At 56.2% G+C, this 16,751-nt stretch overlaps 7 protein-coding genes across 7 annotated transcripts; 5 read left to right on the forward strand and 2 right to left on the reverse strand.

Moving 5' to 3' along the window:
* Positions 1–439: 439 nt before the first annotated feature.
* On the forward strand, positions 440–1,742 carry MAM_05571 (transcription factor TFIID complex subunit Taf111; the record flags this gene model as incomplete). Its single annotated transcript, XM_040824369.1, has 2 exons — positions 440–1,550; positions 1,609–1,742. The coding sequence occupies 2 exons, from the start codon at positions 440–442 to the stop codon at positions 1,740–1,742; spliced, it is 1,245 nt and encodes a 414-aa protein (XP_040677694.1).
* Positions 1,743–2,393: 651 nt separating this feature from the next.
* On the forward strand, positions 2,394–5,258 carry MAM_05572 (uncharacterized protein; the record flags this gene model as incomplete). Its single annotated transcript, XM_040824370.1, has 1 exon — positions 2,394–5,258. One exon carries the CDS (start codon positions 2,394–2,396, stop codon positions 5,256–5,258), a length of 2,865 nt encoding a protein of 954 aa, XP_040677695.1.
* A 755-nt stretch (positions 5,259–6,013) lies between these two features.
* On the reverse strand, positions 6,014–7,603 carry MAM_05573 (vacuolar sorting-associated protein; the record flags this gene model as incomplete). The annotated part of the gene is made up of 1 exon (XM_040824371.1): positions 6,014–7,603. One exon carries the CDS (start codon positions 7,601–7,603, stop codon positions 6,014–6,016), a length of 1,590 nt encoding a protein of 529 aa, XP_040677696.1.
* Positions 7,604–8,256: 653 nt separating this feature from the next.
* On the forward strand, positions 8,257–8,541 carry MAM_05574 (uncharacterized protein; the record flags this gene model as incomplete). The annotated part of the gene is made up of 1 exon (XM_040824372.1): positions 8,257–8,541. The coding sequence occupies one exon, from the start codon at positions 8,257–8,259 to the stop codon at positions 8,539–8,541; it is 285 nt and encodes a 94-aa protein (XP_040677697.1).
* Positions 8,542–10,192: 1,651 nt separating this feature from the next.
* Positions 10,193–12,130, forward strand: MAM_05575 (TAP domain protein; the record flags this gene model as incomplete). The annotated part of the gene is made up of 1 exon (XM_040824373.1): positions 10,193–12,130. The coding sequence occupies one exon, from the start codon at positions 10,193–10,195 to the stop codon at positions 12,128–12,130; it is 1,938 nt and encodes a 645-aa protein (XP_040677698.1).
* A 561-nt stretch (positions 12,131–12,691) lies between these two features.
* MAM_05576 (Transcription factor TFIIIC, tau55-related protein) lies at positions 12,692–13,936 on the reverse strand (the record flags this gene model as incomplete). The annotated part of the gene is made up of 2 exons (XM_040824374.1): positions 12,692–13,750; positions 13,808–13,936. The coding sequence occupies 2 exons, from the start codon at positions 13,934–13,936 to the stop codon at positions 12,692–12,694; spliced, it is 1,188 nt and encodes a 395-aa protein (XP_040677699.1).
* An 812-nt stretch (positions 13,937–14,748) lies between these two features.
* MAM_05577 (imidazole glycerol phosphate synthase hisHF) lies at positions 14,749–16,498 on the forward strand (the record flags this gene model as incomplete). The annotated part of the gene is made up of 2 exons (XM_040824375.1): positions 14,749–14,871; positions 14,972–16,498. 2 exons carry the CDS (start codon positions 14,749–14,751, stop codon positions 16,496–16,498), a joined length of 1,650 nt encoding a protein of 549 aa, XP_040677700.1.
* Between the last annotated feature and the right edge of the window lie 253 nt (positions 16,499–16,751).

The following is a 16,751-nucleotide window of genomic DNA, read 5'->3' on the forward strand; positions in this document are numbered from 1 at the left end:
GCGGGACGGCGCGACAGTAGAGCGCGCCCGTTGAGGTACCTTTGGGAGAAGGCGAAGCGCGTAAAGCACAGCGCTTGGCCGGGTAAGCTGAGCGTTTGCTCTCCAAGATACCTCGCGGGCGGCGCCGTGAAAACGCTCAGCGCCATTGTCAAGGTTCCTGCTGTGGGCTTGCGGGACGTGTCGAATCCGACCCCAGACACCTGCCCTACCTACTCCGTACTTAAGCAGGTACTCGAGTAGGTAATCGTGCCCGCCCCACTTTATGTGGTTCGGCTAGCAAAAGCCCTCACCACCAAAGGTGGTGCTCGACAGCAAGGCGGGCCGGACACCAAGGCGGGCCAATTTTCAACCTAATAACGCTATTAACCTCTTCGCCTATAATGTACACCCTTCTCGTCCCAAATTTCTACAGTACGACAGGGAGAGTGGCGAAAAAGGCATGTGGCGCCTGAAGCCAAGCGAGATCTTGCCCGACGAAAATGCGATTCGCGCCATGATCAAGCCTGAGGAGGTCAGTCTTCTGGATGCCATGCAGCTGGGAATCAAGGAGCTCGAGGACGCCGGCTACGATCCCCGAAATGCCAACATTGACGATGACGTCATGGACATGGATGCTGAAGAAGACGACGAGGATGAGGGCGGAAGCAAGGCGCCCAAGGGCGCCAAGAAGCCTGGCGAAAAGCAGGAAGAGACACTTGCCGACAAGATGGCACCTTGGAAAACTACAAAGGCCTTCATCGACGCCTGTGCGCAAAAGGCCATGCTCCAGCTGCACGGCGAGGGTGACCCGACTGGACACGGCCTCGGCTTCAGTTTCATCCGAACGTCCATGAAGGGAGGGTACATTGAGGCTGTTCAGGGCCCGTTGGCCACGTCGGCCGACGCCATGGAGCGTGAGAAGCGCGCTAACGGCGGCCACGCCTATAACGTCAAGAAGCAACAAGCAATGTACGAGGAGGGCATCAAGGAGATTTGGGAGAAGCAAAAGGCAACGCTGTCCGACGCCCGGGAGCACGACGACAAGGACGTGGCAGTCACGGAAGACGAGGATGATCGATTCAACGTTCACGCCGCCGCGACGCCGGCGCAATTCGACGACGGCACCAGCCAAATTAGTGGCTTCACATCGGCTAGTCGCCATGTCAAGAAAGCCATCCGCATCACGAGAGAGGTCCGCCTGCAGGACGGGTCGACGCAGACGCGAACCGAGGTCGTCCACGATCCCGTCGTCATCTCGCAGTATATGAAGCGGCGAACCGAGGCAGACTTGGAACTTAAGGAGTATGTACTCAAGACGATGCGATGCAGGCCCCGCGGGGAGGCCCCCCGGGTCTGGAAGCGGCTGCCGTCACGTGTCAGGGCGCTTCACAAGTGGGCGTGCCTGGGTCACACGCATCTCGGCCCCAAGAGACGACAAGTGCCGTCTCCAGGCGCTGTTGCCGACTACGTTGGGTTGGAGTTACGAGCACCTGCTTACGTCTACCTCTCCACAGCATCTACAGCTCCCGGCCTACGGGCAATGCCGACCATGACCGCCTTGCGGGCATTAGGTATGTGGATTGACGACCTGCCCTCGGGTCGCGCCAGAGACGGTGTGCTTACACGCAGCTCGATGCAGAATCAAAAAGGAACTCGAGAGACTCGAAAAGAACAAGGCCCGACGACAGGCCCGAGAGCAGCAAAAAGAGCTGCACCAAAAGGCCAGCGCTGGCGAGGCCGGATCACCCGGCGCCGCTGGGTAGGTACTCCGTAGGTGTCAAAGTTGGTATGGACGCTGGAGTCTGGAGCATGTTGACCTGCTGTCGGGTGCTCTTCCCCACTACATGCACCCCCAAGTCCCAAGATCCATGTCCCCATCCCTCCGCCTCATCCCTCATCTGGATTCTGGACCTCCGTCCGACTTGTGATGCCCTAGGCGCCGCCGTCTTTATATTTCCCTCGTTGCCCTGCGCGTGTTATCCTGCCTCCAAGCGGCCCCGGATGTGCTGCAAAGGTTCCATCTCCCGCCCAACTACTTAATGGGCCTCCATGCCACTCGCTCGCACTCGCTCGTTCCCACCTCAGCTCAGCGCCAGTAGCTCAACGACGCGACGGTCAATCGATCGGGATAACAATCACCGCCTGCCTTGCTCGTCTCGCCCGTCTTCATCCCTGTCGTTTGATTTCATCTTGTGCCTATTGATGGCGGCCTTGTCTCTCTTCATAACTGACTCCATGCTCATCTTGCTCGTAGTGCAATGAACTAGACCACTGCGTATCGCGAGCGACCCTCCTGGGGCCAGCGTAAGCTGCCTGGCTACGAGACCCTGACGCAGCTTCGCGCGAGCCGTTGTTCGAATCTTGTTTTCCCGTCGAATCTTGTTTCATCAAAAACCGCTTCGTCCCGCGATCCAATGGCCGCCAACCCGTTGAATCCCTCAGAAGCAGGCACAGGTCCATTCGCTATACACGCTGATGCTGCCCCGTCGCTGCCACCGACATCCCCGAGTCTGCCTAATGGATCCTGCAATTTCGTTGACCTGACGCCTGGCACTAATGGAGCCAAGTGTGGTTGCCGTCGTTTCTGGCCTCGCCAGGTGATGGGTAATACTGTTGTTGACCAGCCTGGATGGTGTATGTGTGCCCATCACGCGTGCTTTCATGACAACGATGGACCTCGTGATGAGTTGCAACAGCAACGGAAACAGCAACAACACCAGAATTCGCCGCAACGAACCAGTTTTGACCCCCTTGGACAGGGAAATGGGAGACCTTGCACTGGACGCGAACCGCTGAGCCCCGTCGCGGACGCATCCGTGCAAGGCGTTTCTACCGTCCCTGCAATTGACTTTTCTGCCTTGAGCCCCGACGCTCCCCTCTCTTTTGTTCATGAATTTGAGACCGAGGCTGAGGGCACCCCGAAGCAACAGGCTAGTCGTCATCCTCCAGGCTCCATGCCTGATACGTTGGCTTGGGACGAGTATATGCAAACCCCGTGGGAATGTCCAAGACCGTCCTCTGACCCCATGGCATTGCCTCCTAGCCCATCCCAGTTTCTGATAGCCTCTCAGACTACCTCGACCACCTCGTCTCATCAGGCAAAGTATCAAAGACCATTTGCCGGAAAAGGTCTTGGTACCCTTGATGTCACTGCCACTGGTTCCGTCTCCTCACGACCACAACACCCTCAAACGTCCAATAATACGAAATTTGCAAGCGTTGCGCCCCGGGACCCTGACACCTCAAATGGCGACTTTGTATTTGTTGACCGTAATATACCAGGGCGGGAAATATCACAGCCAAACACTGCTACTCAGGATGAGCCTCGGGTTACCGCGGCATGCCATAAAATTTATCCCGAGACTCTTCAACATCTGTCAGAAGTAGTAAGTGGCCATGAAGAACGCCTGGATCGTCTGGAGACTGTGTCATTCTCTGCAAACGGGCATGAAGAATGCGTCGATTTGCATGACCATATGGATTTACGGGTAACCGAATTGGAGCAGAGGATGGAAGGGGTAGAAAAGACGCTTGATGTAGCAGGTTTGACCAATAAGCAAGCTGACGAAGAAGACGATGGTGTTAAAAGTGTCCTCTCCGCGGCTCTCAGCTCCGCCAGCCTGCGAAACCAAGACGAAATCATGTCCCAAATAGACAGCCTGCGAGCTCAAGTCGGTCATCTTCAGTCATTTCTGCCATCACACGGCCATGCATGGACAATCGAAGCCGTCTTTTTACCTTTCCCGCTCAAGAGACTCTGGCAAGAAGTCTCGCAGTTCAAGACCGATGCCAGCATCAGCAACGACGACTGGACGCAAATTCCCATGGCGCTCAGCAGCCCAACTTTGCGGTCTCAATCACCGTTTGGCGGCGACGACTGGGACGTTTCCGATCATGACGCGGAGTGGCTCTACCCAAGAGCCTGCGGCGATAAAAGCACCCAGGACAAGCGGCTGCGGAGTCGAGGTCTCATCCAAACTGTGTCCTTGTGCGGTCCCGATGCAAGAAGCGTCCAAGCCGCCATCCACGAGGCCTTCGGTCCAGTCTTTCGGACCATGGGCATCGCCCCCCGACGGCAGTTTAGCGATCCCCGACTCTCCAGGTACCTTGGACTCCAGGGTTCATGGGTACCTCTTCGCAAGGTCCACAAAGACTCGCGGCTCCGATTCCTCAGCGCCGCCGAAATGCTCACTCCTACATCATGGGACGTCGGCTTCCTGCACTCGGTCGCCATGAAATCCGCTGAACCTCGACTCTTCATCACTCACCCAGACGCCTACATTCAGGACTACAAAGCATATGAGTCTGGCTGGGCATGGCAACGAATCCGTGAGATGGACCGTGCCTCAACAGGCGTGTCGGAATCACAAGAAGTCAAGGAAGCTGATGCCAGGGAGCACTGCTGGCTGTGGAACGAGCAACTCGACGAACTACCTGCCGTCCTAACGTCCCTCAACATGCGCCAGCGCCGCCAACGCACTTATTCCCCGGCGCTCGTCGCTCACGAACAAGGATGGCGCTCGGTTAGTCCTGCCGGCGTCCGTAATCCATCCCCGAGGCTCTCCGCTGGCCGCCGTTCCGCCCCGCGGCCGCCTCACATACGCACCGCTTCTGCCCCCTTGACAGCCCAGCCCATCCCAAGGGCCACCAGTCGTCGACGAGTCGTCTCCCACGCCGTCCAACCATGCGGGCACTTGTCCCCCCTTGCCCGTGGTCCAACTCAGGGCATCCAGAAGAGACGCTGCACACGCTCGCCAAGCTACCTGCACCACACGCCGCGGTGGACCGCGTCGCTCAGTCCGATGCCGTCGCCCATCAACGACCAGCAAATTGCCCGTGGCATGACGCCGCCTGCCTACGCCACGCCCTTCAGCAACGCGCCGCTGCAAGAACTGCGTCCTATTCGAGGCACCAGCGTCGCCCGCAGCGGAACATCCCACGTGCCCCTCGATTACCCAACAGACGAGCATTTTGATGTAGAAATCTACGACAGCGGCGACGATTCATATTGCGACGATCAAGAGAGTATCTCCAGCGGTGAAGTCATGTCCCGCCGTGAAACTCATCGTGGTCATGCAGGGCAGCTACCCGAAGACGAGCCGTGGCCCGGCATCGAAGACCGGGACCCATCCTCCAACGGGGAGAACGTGGACCCGGACGAGCTCCAAGGGAGCAGCGAAGGCAGCAGTCAGCCATCCGAACACCCCAGCGCACAACAGGCGTGGCCCAGTGATGGGATCGGCTTCAAAATCCACGAAGACGAGGGACACGAGGAATGAAGACTATTTGTTGATGTGTTTTTAATGGTACCATGTATGGCGTTATGATGGCCGATGAATCTAGACATGTTCTTACTGAGTTTTGATACTGGGGATCTTGTAATTAGATTGGAAAATAGCCCTCATATGATGCCACTCATCTCATGTTGGATATACTCTCTCAGATAGGCAGCACAGGACACATACGGCGCTGGCGATACATGAGTCTCGCACAATAAGGAGGGTACTCGTTTTGACCCTTCGAATCTCCTAGACGGTTTGGTACTGAAATAGATGTGGCCCAAGGTGCGACATCGCCATTTCCATATATGCACAAGCACAGTCGCTCCTCACGCAAGCAGCATTTAGTATACATTCAAGCAATACATGTCCGCCATCTATAACCATGGTTCAAAAAATCCAATCCAAGCTCCGGGTATCATATTTAGCCAGCGCCAACTGTACAAACTTCAACCCTGGTCTAATAATGCAGAGCTCAAGCCATGACCTGATCAACACAAATCCTTCATAATGAAGGAACTCCATAAATGGCACGACACCACAACCTATGGGGGCACACGTTTCCGACAAGATCCCAAAACGCCATCCTTCTAAGGATTGTACCTGTAGATTGTTCCCTCCGAGTCTAAATTTTGCTTCGGTAGAGACAGCAGCGGAAATCGCCTCTTGTACTCATACGGGGAATATGTGTTCATAAAACTTGATCAAACATGGCCACTTTTTCTTCTCACGTCTACGTGCCCAAAGAATGGTGGCTAATACCAGGTGCCCTTGGGATCAAGCTTGTAAAGAATACGGCACTGAGGCCTCTGGCACACCTTCGACCGGTCGAGTTGTTTGTACTTGGGCCCAGTAGGCCCAGTAACATAGTGGTACTGTCCAAAGAGGCGCCACTGCCGGATATCCGCCAAGGTGTACAGGCGGTCCCCCCAGTAGCCGTCATAATGGAACCAACCCGTCGGGGCATGGGGGTTCGTGGACGCGGGCACAAGACTGGGCGTGTGTTTGTGACCATCGGTAGATTCCTCGTCCATCTCGGTGTGCTTTTCCAATTTGTAATTGTAGTGATAGGCATAATTGTTCAGCGCGGGATCCCAGAGAGGCCCTTTGTCGCTGACGTCCTTCAACATCTTGAATGGCAGGACATAGGGGTGATCGCCAGGTGTGGCATACATGGCATGTGAACCAACAGCCGAGTAAATGACGGGACGATCGCCACGTTTCTCCACGGCTTCCCATGCGTACGCTTGGCCGCCCTCATGCTCAGAAAAGTAAATGCCTTTAGGAACGCCGTTTTGAAATCGAACCATGGAATGTTCCCAGTCGCCAACGTGGTTGCCGAAACGAATACCGAGGACCGTCTGCCCCAAATTGTACGAGTAAAAGAAGAACCAAAAGGCATCAATGATGCCTGATCCCTTATCTACAATAATGAGGACAGCAGGAGCTCGAGAATATCCGCTGGCGTCGGGCTTATGTCCTCGGCGCTCGAGGCGGGGCTGCAGGAGCGGGGGTCGTAGTCGGCGCCGGGGGCCGCGGGGCCGCGGGGCCGAGATGCGGTGCAAGGGAGTATCCTTGTCCACGTCGAACCATGTTGTGCGTTCGCCTCCAGCAGGTGCACCACTGCCGTAGTCGCCGGTGTTGTCATGACCGTCTCCATCATTGTCAAAGGGGCTTGGAACATTGTCATGGCTGTGTAGCCAAGGGGGTCGGGTTTCGACATCATCTAGGCTGTGAAGAGTGACAACGCCTTCAAACTGGTTGAGGCGGTGCAGATTGTCCAGTGTCAGCTTGTCATCAGTAATATTGACCAACTCGTCGTCAACGACAACTTCCATGTGCTGCACATGCTCGCGAATGTCTGACGGCCAAAACTGCTCGCCGGAATATAAATGTACCAGGGGTGCGTGTTTGAGAATGAAACGAGGAACATCTTTTAGAATTCGTCGTCTTTCGAAAAGGTTTCTTTTTTTATCATGTCCTTTGGCACTTGCGGCGCCAGAAGCCTCGGATCCTCTGCCTTCCCACAACAGGGGCTCAGCGGATCTCCTTCGAAGTTCGGTCCACACTTGGTCGTCGACATGGGCGGTGTCGTTGATGGACGCAGCGTTGGCGTTCGGCAGCGAGGCTGGGTCACGGCGCAAGTGATGAAGGCCGCAAAGGCTGAGCCAGCGACATAATTGACGGTCAATCCAATAGGGGCTGCTGCTCACCCAGAGGCTGTCGCGAGCCTGTCTGGCTGGACCATGGCTCGTTGGGTCGAGGACTCGCGGCACGAACCAGGCGATGAAAGAAGCCACCAACAACAGCACCAGCACAATGGTGCCGCGCCGCAGCCAATACATGGCTTCCTGAGGCCTTTGCAGAAGAGGTGCGGACCGATTCCCTCCTACTTTCGGTAGATGGATGCTCTCATGCGGACGGGACAGGCTTCAAGAGAAATTTCGTGGGGCGATTTCAGGTTGCACCGAGGACCGGAAGCAACGGCAATACAAGTCGGGTTGGGCGTGGTGGGGTGCGGGCGTCGGTAGGGCCTTCGTTCTCGTTCGCAGGCACGTCTCGGTCACGAACAGAGGAAACGACGGGTGGAGCGAGAGTAGTCGAGGAGGTCGGCGAGAGTGACCTGCAAGTCGCAGTGGTGTTGGCACGGCCAGGAAGTGAGGGCAGAGAACGGCCAAGCGATCCAGGTCTGTTCAGTGTTGATGCAGGCAGTAGCGGTCGATGGTCACTGGGGATAAAGTGGTCACCGGTGCAGAGAGGAGTGCAGAGAGGAGCGAGAATAGGCCAGCTATGTAGACGTGAGGGCATAACGACGAAGCGAAGGGAAGAAGGATGACACAGTGACAGTGCCGTCGTCGGCGAGCGGTCAAGCGGCAGAGATGGGCAGGGGAGAAAAGGTAAGGGAAGGGAAGGGAAGATAGTTAATGTCCAGAGCTTTACGGAGTACACGGCTGTCGAGAGGACGAGAAGGAACAAGAACAAAAAACCGGGGCCAGTCATGCATCGAGGCTCCGTGGGCCGCAGCACACGCACAGGGTCGAGAAGGGTGCGGGAACGGGACATGAGACCGAACAATACCGTTTGGGCAGGTACCGGCACCCGTGGTAGCCGAGTTCTGAGTTGGGGTGGCGGCCTGGCTGGTCAGTGGGCGCCCAGAGGCGAGGCCACTGCGTCGCATGGCGCTGTCCTCGGACGTGCAGTACGACTGCGTGCTACGTACATGGACTCCGCGGTGGCCCTCGACCCCACCAGTCCACCAGTGACCCCCCATGCTGCGCGCTGAATGATTGGAGGCGGCCTGTCACCTGGCCTCATGACACGTCTCCGGCGTCGGAAGACGGGTCGGGCGGCTCCTTCCTGAACACCAGAATACGGAGTACGCGCCTACGTTTAGGTACGTACCTGGGCACTGTAGTACTTGCATGAGTCGGCGCTCCTGCGGCTAATGGACCGCCAGACTTTGGTTACAAAGCCTCGTCTCGTCCCCGGTCCCGACTTGTGATATTTGTGGTTGCGTCTTTCTCAGCCCATGCCGCCACGCCAACCACCATTTGATTCGTCTCATTGTGTGAATGATGCTGTCCTTTTGTCTGCCACTTCTTGTTTGCACTCTGCACGCCGCCCCGGCTCCCGATCCCCGAGTCAGCCTATGCGCGGACCGCCACGACACCTCAAGCGTCCGGGACAGTCGAGTCAGCAGCAATAAGCAGGGGACCGCGTACGGAGTAGTGTCGTCGCCAATACTTTCTCCAGGCAAATGTGCCCTTGTCCAAGCTAAAACCCTGGGTGACCTTGCGTTGGTATAGTAGCCGAGCACGTTCCGCCAAGCAGACAAGACCAACGTTGACGCTTCCCATCTCAGACCGTCCCGGTATATCAAAGAACCCTACACCATATCTTGTGTTAGACGAATCATTGACCGCGATGCCACGCGATGACGCCAAGCTCATCTGGCGGACAAGTGCCGGCCATCCCGCCACATGGCATGCTTGTGTGGCCTCCTATCCTTCGTTGGCGATTGCTCCAAGCATGGAAGATAAAAACGTGAAGCCGTCGAATTTTCCGGGCGATGTTTGAACCACCACCTTCGGACGTGACGCGTCTTATGCATGGTATCGATATATTTTGTCGTTGTCATCATTATATAAAGACGCCGGAATTGATCTTGCTCAGACCAGTTGGGCAAAAGACGCGCACTAGCATACTGCATAAGCAACAGCGGCGTCAAGTATGTGCTAATCAGTTGACCCTAAGCGGCTAACGAATGATGCTGATTTTAAGCTTTGCAGACCAATTATGAGATGGCCCCTTAATGGCATGCACTATCAACCGAGCAGGCTAGAAGACCTCAAGTGCTGCCTTGAGTCGTTTATACACGAAGTCTTCCATAGCTTGCCCATCCTCTAAACCCATAGCTGGGAGCGACCATGGCTTTCACGTACAATCAGCTCTAATGAAATACGAAACGCCAGCTTAATTATACCACGGACCAACTCCACGCTTGAATTTGATCCATAGCTGCCAATTCGTGACACTACGCATCGAGGGTTTGCTAGTCTTGCGCGTGCGCGTGACTAGACACTCTTAGTTACAAGCTTTTCTTACTTCAGTCACAAAAACCATCAAATCTAGGGTATTGAGCCATTGCACACTTTTTAGCTTCAGTCGGTTCAATATCCAAGCATCAATGACTAAATCATTAAGCCACAGCTCGGGAAAAAGCTAAGGAGCTGGCGAACAACCTTCCAGTCTGGCTTAAAAACTGGCGTTTTTCAATTTTCCTTTTATAAGAATCATTGACCCAGCCAGTCGTCTATAAAAGGTGGCTCGATCCCGTGAGCAAAAAGAATATTATTGCTCGATGCCACCCATGGCCGCTGCTTCGGCCATGATACTTGCCGTCTCACAAGATGGGGTGTGGAACAGGATTGAGCATGCTCTCCGCCGGCGGCAATTTTCAGAGGCTCTGGTCCAAGCTGGTCCTCCTCGGTATCAATGCTGGCGCTCTGTGGTCCATGACGACTTTTGTGCAGGGCGTGGCGGCGGCACCGGCAGATCGTCATGTTAGACAGGCCCAAGAGAAGCCAGGAAGGGAACGCTTCCCGAACCCCAACGACCCCTTTCACTTCATTCCTTGTCTCTCTTCCAGGGCTACCCGAGCCATTCCTCTTCTCAATGATGCAGACCCCCAAGGCACGTGGACAAGATTGTTCGATCCCAACCCTGACAATTGGGTTTGGCAGGCATCACTGCCTCTCAACGCCTCAAAACCTGGCCAGCCCAGTTCCGTCGACCCTTACAAGGACAGAGGTCTCTATCTGTGCGGCTACCTGGACGTTCCCCTAGACTACCTCAATGAGTCCGACTCTCGAATCAGCCGACTGGCCGTTGTCAAATATCAGGTGTCGGGCGTCGGGAAGAAAAGCGAGAGGACCATTGTCGTCAACCCGGGAGGCCCAGGAGGAAGCGGTGTTCTCTTTGCCCTCCAAGGCGCAGAAATCATGGCACGTCATAGGACCAACGACATCTACGATGTGCTCAGCTGGGACCCTCGCGGCGTCGGCCTCTCACACCCCCGAATGAGCTGCTTCCCGTACAACGGCCTCTCAGACCGTTGGCAGCTGATGATGCGTATGGATCTCAAAGAGTCGCCCAGTGCCAGAGCGCACTTGGAGAGAGTCAACGCCATGAACGACGCCATCTTTCGCTCATGCCATGAGCGGCTCGGTGACCTTCCTCGATTCACATCCACCGTCAGCGTCGCCCGCGACATGGAGAAGATCCGAGCCGCGCTGAATGAGACCGAACTCACTGGATACTTTGCCAGCTACGGGACCACACTGGCCCAGATCTATGCCAGTATGTTCCCAGATCGCGTCGGGCGCATGGTCCTGGACGGCATGGACTTCGCCAGAGACCACAGAGTCATGGGGGGCTACGGGAAAACAGCCCTGTACAACACAACCGACGTCTGGAACGATGGTTTCCTTGGAGAATGCGTCGCTGCCGGGCCCCGACGTTGCGCACTTGCCGAGCCCATCAACGACACTGAAGTGACTCTCGACTCGTTGAAGCAGAGGATGCACAGGCTCCTCGACGGGCTGGCAAAGCGTCCTATACCCACGTACCACAATCAATCCGGGCCATTGATCATCACCTACAGCAACGTAGTGTCTTTCATCTCATCCGAGCTATACACGCCGGGACGCTGGGCAGGTACAGCCAGACTACTCCGGGAGCTGGAAGAAGGCAACTACACATCGGCCACCCGCTTGGCCGCCGCATCCTGGCAATACACGCCCCCGAACGTGATTATAAAGCCCGCTCCAGGGCAGGAACTATTGAACATGGTGGTGTGCGGCGACGCGAGCGACGCCGACACACCTACCGATCTGGGCTTCTGGGAGTCTCTCTGGAGGGACATGACCGCGCGGAGTTTCATCAGTGGGCAGGCCAACTTTGCAACTGTATTTCCCTGCCACAACTACAAGAAGTACTGGCCAAAGGGCGCAGCGACGTACCGGGGCGACTTTAACAAGCCCCTCAAGAACCCCATTCTGTTGGTGTCTTCGACACACGATCCGGTCACTCCGCTCCGAAACGGCAGAGAGCTCCTCAAGGAGATGGGTGTGAAGAATGCGAGGATGATTGTCCATCATGGCTATGGACACGGCTCGTGGTCTGACCCGTCGAATTGTACGAATGCTCTTTTCCTCAAGTACTTTTTGAACGGCACCCTCCCTGAAAGGATGGAGACAGATTGCTACGCTGATAAGAAACCGTATCGGTATCGGCCTGGGCCCAAGGAGGGTAGCAAGCCCGGCTTGGCTGAGCTGACAACTGCTTACCTGTCTGCCATTCCTCGGATGTAAACGCCGAGATGTAGCTTCGTTTGTAGTCGGTGAATGGAAACATGGGTACCACTGGCGAGTGAGATTGTCTGTGGATTAAATTGTCTGCCCCAGATATTTTCCCCTTGGCTCTTTTGTCACACGGTACAAGGCATAGTTAGGCGTATGTATGCAATGTTGAATTTCGCTCCGACTTGATGTTTGCCTTCCCCAAAGTGTCAGCCCTCTTGGGGCCGGACGAGTCGGGCACACAGCCACATTTGTCCCTCTATCCCAACTGGTTGCTGGAACGATGTTTGAACGGCTCACCGATAACTGGCTCGAGCCGTTGGCGTGGCAGTTCGCTGTTGGTGAATGAAGTACGGCCTCTGCATGTTGGTTATGCGATCATGTCCATTTTACCCCAGGTTGCCGCTTGGAGGTATACTTGGTAGCCGCCCCTCACTCAAAAGGCCGAAGACTAATAAATTGGCGTATATTATGATTCCGGAGGGGATGTTGTATGGATTCCAAGGGGCGAAAACGGACTCGATTCCCACCCGACTATCACCCCGCGTGGACCGTCTCTGGTAAAGTGAAACATTACCCTGTCATCGGGACGTCCTCACCGTCCTCTTCACTTGCCCCCTCATCCGCATGCTGTTTATCCAGGTCCTCCCATGTGGGCGGCGTCGCAGTCGACAGTTCAAGACGCTTTGTCGCACCCTCCCCAAGTTCCGTGGGATACCTTTCCAGTCTTGTTGCCAGACTCGGTCTCCCCTTCGGTCGTCTGCCTGGCCCCTTGTTCTTCTGCTTCCCGACATCGGGCTCTTGACCAATCTTCTTCCGTCTCGGCCTGTAATCGACCGTCTTTCTATCATCCCAATCTTTCCCCTGCCCGTCGGTAGCGTGGACGGTGACTTCGTCCTTGTCACCTCTCTTTATCTTGAGGGCTATCAGATTCTCCAGGAAATTGGCTTGTTCGGCGCGCTCGCCGGTCCTATCCTTTCCGATGGGGATGCGGATCTTGCATTCTTCCTTGATGGGGGCGAGGGTATCGACAGAGGGTATTTTGGGGCGAGGGATCTTCTCGCTCGTCATTATGCGGGAGGAACTGGCGGCCAGAAGGGATATGTCGCCGGGCAGAGTGCGGAGCGAAGGGAGCGTGGCCAAGTTGGGGGAGGAGGTGCTAGTGAGGATGACTTCAGTTCCAATGACTTCGGCCCAGTGGCCTTGGAAGAGGCGGCCTCTGTAGGAGAAGAGGGGGTTGGGAGTGTGGAGATCGAGGATTTGCATGTCTTCAATTTGCAAAGGTTCTTCTTGCTCGAGTTGGTCTTCGGTTCGGGGGGTTCCGGCTTCTTTGGGCTTTTGCGTGTTCAAGGGCGGACGGGCCGTTGCTTCGGCTTTGCCCTCGCTGAGGGCCAAGAGTGCTGGGTCCAGCGGCGTGCCGTCATCTTCGTAGTCTTGCTCTGCGGTGACGTCGTCGTTGTCGCTGTTGTCGCCTGTGGCCGGATTCGTCTCTTGCGGCGGCTGCGTGTGGGTATCGTGAAAGGGAGTTTTTTCCGCCCAGTTCTTGTAGTATCCGCCGCGACTGTGCTGGTGGACTCTTGCTGAGCGTTCCCTGAATTCGGGATATGAGAGTTCTACTGTCAGGTAGAATGTCTGTATGGAAAGCCGGTGAGCGACACACACGCACACAAGCGCGAGAGACAGACGTACCTCTGTCTCTGTAGCGGAGTACTCGTACTCCCATTCCTCCTGATCGTCGTTGGTCACCTGCGCGAGGACCTGGTCGAGAGACAAAGCCCCGGGTTCATTTGGGGTAAAGGCGCCCTTTGGTCTCTCCATCGAGCTGACTTTTGTGGGTGGACAGAAGCAAAGCGACCATTGGGGCGGGAGAAACAAGGGGTGGAAATCGGTGGCGCACTCGATCCCAGTGATGTGCAACTTGTGCTCTCTCCTGTTGCTCCCGCATGAATTGTCGGAGGCAGTCTGGATGAGGTGCAGAAAATGAGCTGTTGTCTGCAATGTGGGTTGAGTTTGAGGTGTCGGTTCCAACTTCTAGCTTCCGTCTTCCGTCAAATGGCTGGTGCAATTTAACTAAACTGTTTTCGGTCAAGTGGCAAGGGTCCTCCCAAAGGCACTAGTGGTTAACTAGTAGTTATCATGTCTTCAAGACTTTGATTCAGGTGAAGCTACCAACATGGTCATGGTGCTGATGGAGACGTGAATAATATGTTTAATGGTTCCGAGAGAGTTGTGTTTTACCGGATCGACGCTGGAATCCAGATGTCCCTGTGCCCCTAGTAGAGGCACTTCCCTTCGTCATTGTCTATCGATAAAGACACGTGGGGGGGGCCTTCAGTGCCCCGCCATCGCAACTGCATCTCATGCATGGGCCATGAGTCCGGACACTTCGTCTTATGCGCCCTTGGCATTCTAGATTCGACTCACCATTTTTTTGTTATGTGCGTGATTTCCGTCTCCCGACTCAGAAGCCCGACCGTCCACCCCTTTCCCTCAGCTCGGACCATTTTTACTTCAGTCGCCGCGAAACCGTAGCATCTATCCGCCCCGGTCCCCTGATCACATCCTCTCCTCCAACCTCGTCTTGTCGCAATCAGATAGCTTTTCGCCGTTTCTCACAAAGGGGGCTCACAATGCCCAAGGTTCACTTGCTAGACTACGTCGCCGGCAACATCCGCAGCCTGGTGAATGCCGTTGAGAAGCTCGGATACGAGGTCGATTGGATCCGGTCGCCAGAAGATGTGCCCCGGGCAGAGGTATGGTTCATCGTCATCGTCGTCGTCATCACCGCACCACGACCGGTGGCAGCGCAAAGTGACTCGAGCCGACTTGGCTGACTGCGACTGCGACGTGTAGAAGCTTATCCTCCCGGGAGTAGGCCACTTTGGCCACTGCCTCTCCCAGCTCTCGCATGCAGGCTACCTGCCCGCCATCCAGAAGCACATTGACGAGGGCAAGCCCTTCATGGGCGTGTGTGTCGGTCTGCAAGCCCTCTTCGAAGGGTCCGTCGAAGACCCCGACGTGCGCGGACTCGGTGTCGTCAAGGGATCCTTGGGCCGCTTCGACGACTCGACAAAGTCCGTCCCGCACATTGGCTGGAACAGCGCGAGCACCGCCGGCCGGTCCATGTACGACTTGCGCCCAGACTCGAAATACTACTACGTCCACACATACCGCTTCCCCTACGTCGAGGGCCAGCTGGAGTCGCAAGGGTGGACCGTCGCCAAGGGCACCTACGGCACGGAAACCTTTGTCGGCGCCGTGGCCAAGGGCAACATTTACGCAACCCAGTTCCACCCGGAAAAGTCGGGCGTGGCAGGCCTGCGAACCCTCCGCGCGTTCCTCACGGGACAGGGCGCCAAGACGCTCGGCTCGCCGTCCTCCCCGGCGGACGAGGCGTCCCCAAGTGCCGGAGACGGCCTCACCCGCCGCGTCATCGCCTGCCTCGACGTCCGCACCAACGACCAGGGCGACCTCGTCGTCACAAAGGGGGACCAGTACGACGTCCGTGAAAAGAACGACGCCCGCGACGTCCGCAACCTCGGCAAGCCCGTCGAAATGGCCAAGAAGTACTACCACGACGGCGCCGACGAAGTCACCTTCCTCAACATCACCTCCTTCCGCGACTGTCCCATCGCCGACCTCCCCATGCTGGAGGTCCTGCGCCAGACGTCGCAGACCGTCTTCGTCCCCCTCACCATTGGCGGCGGCATCCGCGACACCGTCGACACCGACGGCACCAAGGTGTCCGCGCTCGAAATCGCAACAATGTACTTCAAGTCAGGCGCCGACAAGGTCTCAATCGGGAGCGACGCCGTCATCGCCGCAGAGGAGTACTACTCCCTCGGCCGCAAGCTCTTCGGCAACACGGCCCTCGAGCAGATTTCCCGCGCCTACGGGAACCAGGCTGTCGTCGTAAGCGTGGATCCGAAGCGCGTGTACGTGCCAAAGGTGGACGCTACCCGCCACAACATCATCGAGACCAAGTTCCCCGGCCCAAAGGGCGAGCCCTACTGCTGGTACGCGTGCACCATCAAGGGCGGCAGGGAGACGCGGGACATGGACGTTGTCGAGCTGGCACAGGCCGTGGAGGCCTTGGGCGCGGGGGAGCTGCTGCTGAACTGCATTGACAAGGACGGCTCAAATAGCGGCTTTGATCTGGAGCTCATCACGCAGGTCAAGAGCGCCGTCAAGATCCCCGTCATTGCGTCGAGCGGTGCTGGTAATCCGGAACACTTTGAAGAGGTCTTCAGCAAAACTACCACGGATGCCGCTCTCGGTGCCGGCATGTTCCACCGCGCCGAGTATACAGTCAAGCAGGTCAAGGATTACTTGAAGGAGAAGGGCCTTGTAGTGAGGCAATTTGAACAAGACCTGTCATGATGTACATGTAGATGGATATCGAGGCATTTTATGCGTTTTGGGTGTTCCCCCAGCCCTTGGACGACTTTTTTTTTTTTGTTTCTTTTTTTTTTTGGTCGGGGTCAAATATTTATGTTATTTAGTCCACACCAACTCTCGAAGCTAAAATTTGGATTCAATTCGTCCGTGCATGATGCTGTGGTATGCTTCTCCGGTAGATAATGAGAGACAATCTCAAAAGTGAACCATTCCTTGCATGCTGCAACGCCACCGG

The sequence above is a fragment of the Metarhizium album genome (genome assembly GCF_000804445.1).
Source record: "Metarhizium album ARSEF 1941 chromosome Unknown scaffold_14, whole genome shotgun sequence".
Taxonomy (NCBI): domain Eukaryota; kingdom Fungi; phylum Ascomycota; class Sordariomycetes; order Hypocreales; family Clavicipitaceae; genus Metarhizium; species Metarhizium album.